At 41.2% G+C, this 7,393-nt stretch overlaps 1 protein-coding gene across 1 annotated transcript; it reads left to right on the top strand.

Moving 5' to 3' along the window:
- The first annotated feature begins 1,936 nt into the window (after positions 1-1,936).
- On the top strand, positions 1,937-3,279 carry LOC147897162 (uncharacterized). The gene is made up of 3 exons (XM_087381806.1): positions 1,937-2,081; positions 2,469-2,549; positions 2,678-3,279. The coding sequence occupies exons 1-3, from the start codon at positions 2,006-2,008 to the stop codon at positions 2,815-2,817; spliced, it is 297 nt and encodes a 98-aa protein (XP_087237932.1). The 5' UTR covers positions 1,937-2,005; the 3' UTR covers positions 2,818-3,279.
- Positions 3,280-7,393: the final 4,114 nt, after the last annotated feature.

The following is a 7,393-nucleotide window of genomic DNA, read 5'->3' as shown; positions in this document are numbered from 1 at the left end:
ATAAAGCATCTTTGTAGGGTTTTTTACAATTTGACATGGTGGTGCTATTTGTAGGCCTGCAATGGCACCCTCCATAATAAGATTTTGTTTTATCGCATAAAGTATCTTTATAGAGTGTCTTACAATTTGATATTTTTGGGCCTAAGCTAGTAGTTTCAACCTAGGTCCAATATTGATACAAATAAAGAATCCAAAGTACCTCATATCAAATAAAGCCAACAAACTTTATGATGGAAATCAAAACTCTAGAATATATAAAGTACAACATAACCGCCAAAGACAAGACACAAATTCTACATATAATGGATGTTCTAAAGCATAAGATACTTGCATCATCCAATGTACAATCCCAACACCAACCTATTAATTCATTTGATTGAAATTTGCTTACTCTGAAGGAAGAATGTGGGACTTTTACAAACATTGTAAGATATTATTCATGAATCTCAAAAGGTGTTTTTAGTTTTGTATTAGAATTTAAACACAACTGAAAATTTGGCCCACAAGCATTGACTACAATTTAACACAAAAGAAATATTATAGAAGTATGCATACTTTCTTCGTATGGATTTTCAACGGGGTTGTCTGTAAATCATGGCCTATCTCTTTAATAATAATTAAACATGTTTGCCTTTATTACAATGCTTTATGTTTCTATCTGCTTTCCTTGAATTTTCATCTCTCTACTTATCACTTATAAAAAGCCAAATCAAAGCCCTAAGACCGTGTACATTCTTGTTATCATAGCGCATGGAAGCATACATATGTGTAAAGACTTTTTTTATTGCATTCTTATAAGTCTCCCCATCTACCTTGTGCTTCTTCATTATTTATGTGATGAAGACCCCTAGATACAAGAGCCTTCACTATGAGAATCCATTCTTGAATTTTTGCATGATCTCCTTCATTTAAAATGGTGACATTTATTTATGCATTGAGGTTATAGTGGAAGTGATGTACTCATGATATATGCAACCCCAGGGCTTTTGTTCCTGTTCTTATGTAATGCATTTGGGATAAAATCCATATTTTGCACATGATAGATGATAGAAAAGTTTTATTTAGCCATCCCTCATTTCAAAAAGTAGGTTCTTTATTATGTTCGAAAATTCGTTAAACTAAGGAGATATATAGGGGATGTGACATAAAGTAATGATTACATGTAATGTGTGCTTTAGACCTCTATAGCTTATTGTATGCAATACTGACACAAGGTAAGAGGTGGAATGATGGATGGCTAAGAGGTATGAAGAAGATAAGGCTAGCATTGACATCATGAGGCATGCAAAGGGAAAAATATTAATGTGAAAGGTAGAAGAATTGCATAGCTAGGGTAAAAAGCAACACACAAAAAGGGAGATAGGGAGACATGCATTTGAAAATGCTTGGGAAGGAGAGAGTGACTATGAGTGAGCAAAGTTGCATGATGGTGGACAAAGTGCGGAGACAAAGGGAGTGGTCACAAATCATACATGGGAGGTGAATGGGGCATGCTCTTTGTTCTCTCTCTTTTTTGCAATATCCTAAGGTTTATCCTAGTGAAGGTTTGGGGCGGGGAGGGGGAAGGGGGGGGCGATGGCATCTATGTATGCTCCATATTATTTTTAGGAAAGGGGTCCACACTTGAGGTGGTGCCAAATGCATAGGGAAAATGAGATGTCTGGTGGGTGTTTGCGCCTTCAGAGACAATCGGCTCTCAAACAACACCAAAAAGTGTGCGTGGGCACTCAATCCTCGTGGCATGGATATGCTTGTGCGACTTTCAAAGCAAGTGGAGTATGAAATTTGTTCCACCCCATGTTGGGGGGTCATGAAGCAACCTTGCAAAGCGACACGTAACAGACAACTTGAAACACGGATGCGCACAAATTGTGTGTAAGAGGGTGTGTGACGTGTCGCACTTTGGCTCTACCTAACACAAAGCGGCTTCTTATAGACTTCCATCGAGAAGGGTACTCCAAACGATTTGGTCGTTGGTCCGTCGCTCACAATATTTCCTTCTACAATGGATCAATCTTCACGCCTCAGAACTCCTATCTTCGCCCTCATCTTCGCCCTCTGCCTTCTGCTTCTCCCTTCAGGTTCTCCCCTCCCTCCTTGTCTCTATGCTTGCTCTGAATTTCTCTCCATTGTCGTGGCCGATGATGGCTAGTGTCGACTGCAGGGTCGCGTTCTTGGTGATCGCCATATCTTTCTGACCATTCGCAACCATTCTTTCCTTTTCAATTTTGCAAATCGGTAACCCAGCAAAGTGTATGGAAACTGGCGCTGCTTGCAACTAACTCATCTCACTGTCTCGAAACTGGCCGCTGATCACCGCCAACGCGGGCTTTCCGGCTCTGGGCGTTCCGAAACTATCTACCATAAATTGTCGCCCGTGTTTGTTAGATTCTGAGATTGAGGCTGCGAGCATGGAAGAGGAACCCCCAAATTATGAGGACTGACATGCCTGTATCGTACAATTGCAGGAGAAGCAATCAGGGCAGGAGCTTTGGAACGCAAAGTATCCCTTCCGTCCCACGTCGATCAGGATTTGTTTGAAGCTCTTGGCAAGTTCGTATTCCCCTGTATTTCACGAATCACCTGTCCATGTTTTTTACGGCTGTCGTCGTGTTGGATGAAGAATAGGAAGAAAGCTTTACTCTAGAGTGTGTGATGGACTGTCTAAACGTTGCAGAAGCATGGGTTGTAAGAAGTGAAGATCAAGGAGCTGAGGTAGAATTGGATGAAGAACACAAGGAGCGCCATCCTGCTGATGAGATGCTCAAGACCCACCATGCAGATGGAAGCAAATCTTACATCCTCGGTGGATATTAGTTGAAGAAGAATTTAAGGTGCTTAAGGCATTTTTGAAGAGCCCGTGGACACTCCTACTTTATAGCGTGTATAGTAGACCTCGTAGAACTCCATGGATGCTAATATACTTACGCCTCACACAAGAGTGATGCTTCCTTGCTCCCATTTCTTGGGCCCACATGAAAGTTCTTGGCCCATGATAAGCAAGACATTGTAATCTATGAAATTCTAGGATGTTATGTACGATAATCAGTGCAACATATCGATGTCCTTCCAAGGGTTCCTTTGTATTTAGTGGGAATTCGCAAGTCCCATGGTGCAAGAACCTTGAAAAATAAACATGTTTCGACTTGTGCACTTTTGACGCGCTCAACATAGTCTCTTAATTTGGAGTCCGCATCTATGATGCAGGTTCTTTAACTATGATATGAAAATGTTAACATGCACTTTTTGATTTATTATAACCAATATAATTTCCCAACATTACCAAAAGTAATATGCTCTCTTCTCACTTGTCATATTCAATGACATTCCATTTTTACAAGTGCTATGGGAATGTTTAAATTGTGTAAGTGACATTCTGTGTCTCCTATAGATGATTAAGAAAGCCAAAGGTCTAATATTACAAGCCACACTATACTAGCATGGGGACCTTATTGAAGGGACTTAGTCCCCCATGAGCTGGTGGGATTCCAACGGAGTGCATATATGGAATTGAGAACCAAGGTCGCAAACATCATGAGGTTGTGACTAGAGAGAGGGAGAGAGAAAGAGAGAGAGAGAGAGAGGCTTATAGGATTAAAGGCGACTTAGTGTTAAATAAATAAAAGTCTGAAACTTTGGACTTCGCACTTTTAATGTGGTCATCATATCCTCTTAATATGGAGTGCTCATCTATGAACACATGCTCTTTAACCATGATTGTAAAATTTTAACATGGACTTTTTCATTATTAGAGCTATTTGAATTTTCAAACATTGCTACTAATATTAGCAGGGGCAACGTTTGCTTGGGTGTAGCCATTTTCGGGGCCATTTTGGAGCCGTGACACGATGCACTTGTGGGTGAATATTTGAATTTTGCACGGACGTGTGCTCTTGCCAAAAATTTCTTGACATCATGAAGGCACACTGGTGTAATAACTATTTGTTCAGAATACCGCATAGCTCGATACACGACATCTCTGCACTGCTTCGCATAGCGCAGTCTCTGGCCTACGCTACCTGATCACTTATCATCGCGTAGCCTTTTGTCGCAGATTTGCCACCTGTCACTTGACACTGCACCCATGCAAATCATTAAAATTGAACGTTGGCTTGGAGAGACCACTGCACTGGTTCTTGGCGTAATAATTAGACACAATCTATTATTTTGAACACTGCCCGTCGTAGCGTAGTCTCTGGTTTGACCATTTCATCGTGCAGTCTTTTGCCAATCTTTGTCCGTAGCCCATGCAAATCATAGGTTGGCTTGGAGAGACCACCGCATTGGTTTTTGGCATAATAATGAGACGCAATCTATCATTCTGAGCATCGCCTCAGCGCAGTCTCTGGTTTGACGATCCGTCATCGTCCAAAATTCAAGGTAGTCTTGGCGAGACCACCGCGCTGATTCTTGGAGTTATAGCTCTGTTACCTTTTTTTACGTATTACACCTGAGGAGGTCTATGACGACCTCTGCATTGGCAAACAAAAGAAGATCTATGAAAGCCACCGCACTGGTTCTTGGAGTTATATATTTGTGTACCAAGGAAAATGTATTCTATTGTGCAACCAAGCAAAATGCAATTGACGATATGACCCTTGAGGAGCCCCCTTTCTGGGCAAGGGCCATATCAACATGCGATTTCTGTCCAATGGCATCTTGGATATTGTATAATGCACGTCGATATGGTCCTTGTCCCTAGAGGGGACCCCTCAAGGGCCATATTGTCAATTGCATTTTCTAAAAAATTAATTATATTTTTCTAGATGTATCTCCATGCAACCACAACGGTGGGTCGTTGGAGTTATTTTAGCGCGATTTTGGTCATAAACCAAGGAAATTGTAGTCCTTCTTTCTTGGTATTTTAGTCCTTATTGCAGTAAATAAATGAGGGCAAAAGTATAATTTATCGAGCAAAAATTAAGCAAAAGCGATTACAATGTACATCTACGTCCAATAACAGGTTATATTACAATTATCAACTTATACCAAGCAAAAATTAAATAGAGGATCTTAAATTTATAAAAGCTTGACAATTACTGAGAGCCTTAAAGGCCAAAAGATTACCAGCTAGCGATCATAACCATTCAAATATAAAAGTTAACAACAGTGAATACTAAGAGCCTCAAATTGAACAAAAAGAGATTACATAAATGTAATAAAAACTCAGCAATTGCTAAGAGCCTTAGAGACCAAAACATTACATCCAATGAGCCAAAAGATCGTTGAGAGCCTTAGAGGCCAAAAAATTACTTCCAGGCATTGCTGAGAGCCCCGTCTGAGCAAGAGGGAATTTGTACAACTTAGTTTTCTGCCAGTCTAGCTTGTTGCATTAAAACATTTTAGGAAGCCAAAGGAGGATATGATGGAGAGGCCGAAGACCATGCACATTGCCAAGACTCAAATTATGGCCTTGGGGTGTCAACTCCCTTTAGTAACAAAACCTATCAAAATCTTGAATATGAGATGAATTTAACAATATGCCATGAGTAGAAATTATTTTTCTACACTAAAAGAGCTTCAAATATGTCTTTACACCTTGAAATTTGGGTAACACATGAAAAAGTTACATTAATTTGAAAGGAGTTGGGTTTTCATATTTTAATGTATTCTATGCTTTATCTTCCCCCCCCCCCCCATCCAAAACACCCCCCCCCTTGGGCCTCACATATTATGAAAAATATGTATAAAACTTAAAATCTTACATATTTTTCAAGGTGTATACCTTATATTTTGTGGGAGGGGGGACATGAAATTTTCATATTTTTCCCTTACATATTTGAAAATTTAAAAGAAAATCCATGCATATTATATATGGACTTGTCCCCCCATACCCTAGATTTTAGATGAGGGTAGTAACATATTACATATTTAGTTAGTGCCCTAGGATAACGGCCCCTCCAATAAGTTGAAAGTACTCTGCTATGAAAATACTCAGGCCTTCGTCGACATCTAGAGGGAACCCATACAACAAAGTCATAAAGAGGCCCTCTGTGAGCATGTCATCTAAGGTGGTGACATGTAGATGTGTGGGAAAGCGACTGTGGGAACGAAGGGTCTCCATTAGTGCTAGCATTTCTACTCCAGGTGAGTGCAACACAATCACCTTATATGAGAAGGTAGATAACATTGGGATCATAGAGCATCAAGGGGGGGTGGTAGTAGGCATGTTGAAGATGAGTGGGTGAGCAACAGATGAACATGGGAGCAGATGAGTGATGAGAGTTGGAGGAGGGAGCGTGAGAGCAGGGTTGAAAAAGAGCTAGATGAGAGGTGTGGAGAGCAAAGTAGTTGAGCGTGTGGAGCAAAGCAGCAAAGCAAGGGCAGATGAGAGCACCGTAGTAAAGTGCCAAAGCCACAGATCCTATATATATTTCCTATATATATTATAAAGTTCGAGCCACCGTGGTGGCTAGAGCCTGGGGCTCCATACATATTAATTATAGGCCACCGCAACGGAATCTTAGATGCCACCTCAAACAGGCTGGTAATCATAAAGAAGATGCCATGTGGTGCCACTCTGATGGTTGGTAATTAACTGTCAGTCTGGTGGAATCTTGGCCATGATAGACGTGGCTAATGAGAGCGCTACCACCGGGCAGTAATTTCAACAAAGGTAAATCATGAAGCTCTAATCACTCATTACCATGCACTCTAGTTCTCTGCTGAGCATGCGAGCCTGATGACTGGTAATTTTTAATGCACTCATAGTGATCATGCATATGCTTAAGCCTGGTGGTGGGTGAGCGATGGGTGGTAGTTTTAACTGCCAGCCCGGTGGAATCGTAGCCATGATAGGCATGGATATAATCACTTGCTACTATGCACTCTAGTACTCTACTAAGCATGTGAGCTCAGTGACTGGTAAATTTTACTGTAGTCATAGTGATCATGCATGCTTAAGCTTGGTGGTGGGTGAGCAGTGGCAAGGTGGAATCGTAGCCACAACAGACGTGGCTGATGAGACAACCACCACCATTGGGCAATAGTTCCCACAAAAGTAAATAATGAAGCCTAATCCCTCATTACCATGCACTCTAGTACTCTCCTGAGCATGCAAACCCAGTGACTGGTAATTTACTGCACTCGTAGTAATCATGCATGCAAGCTCGGTGGTGGTAACTGAAAGCTGAGTAATTGCGGGTCACTATGGTGGCTAGTAATTAACTGCAAGTCCGGTGGGTCTTAGCCACCCCCACAGATGTGATTGGGAATCTTAGATGCCACCACCTCTAATCATTCATTACCATGCAAGTAAATACTGCCACCTTGAATTAGTCAAAATTCAGGCCAACCACCATAGTAGCTCTCACCTTGACAGTGTAGTCGCTCGAGCTACAACCATCGCAGTGGCTCTCACCTTGACAGTGTAGTCGGGATACAAACCGCTATT

The sequence above is a fragment of the Dipteris shenzhenensis genome, chromosome 11, assembly GCF_047967505.1.
Source record: "Dipteris shenzhenensis isolate YYH24624 ecotype China chromosome 11, Dip_SZ_1.0, whole genome shotgun sequence".
Lineage (NCBI taxonomy): Eukaryota > Viridiplantae > Streptophyta > Polypodiopsida > Gleicheniales > Dipteridaceae > Dipteris > Dipteris shenzhenensis.
Note: the sequence above shows the minus strand (reverse complement) of the source record. Positions and strands in the feature narration are given on the sequence as shown.

Bases quoted from the DNA above. Each gene is read 5' to 3' on its own strand.
- LOC147897162 (XM_087381806.1), top strand. From the start codon at position 2,006: ATGGATCAATCTTCACGCCTCAGAACTCCTATCTTCGCCCTCATCTTC. The intron at 2,082-2,468 runs GTTCTCCCCTCC...GTACAATTGCAG, and splicing joins CCTTCTGCTTCTCCCTTCAG to GAGAAGCAATCAGGGCAGGA. The intron at 2,550-2,677 runs GCAAGTTCGTAT...TAAACGTTGCAG, and splicing joins GGATTTGTTTGAAGCTCTTG to AAGCATGGGTTGTAAGAAGT.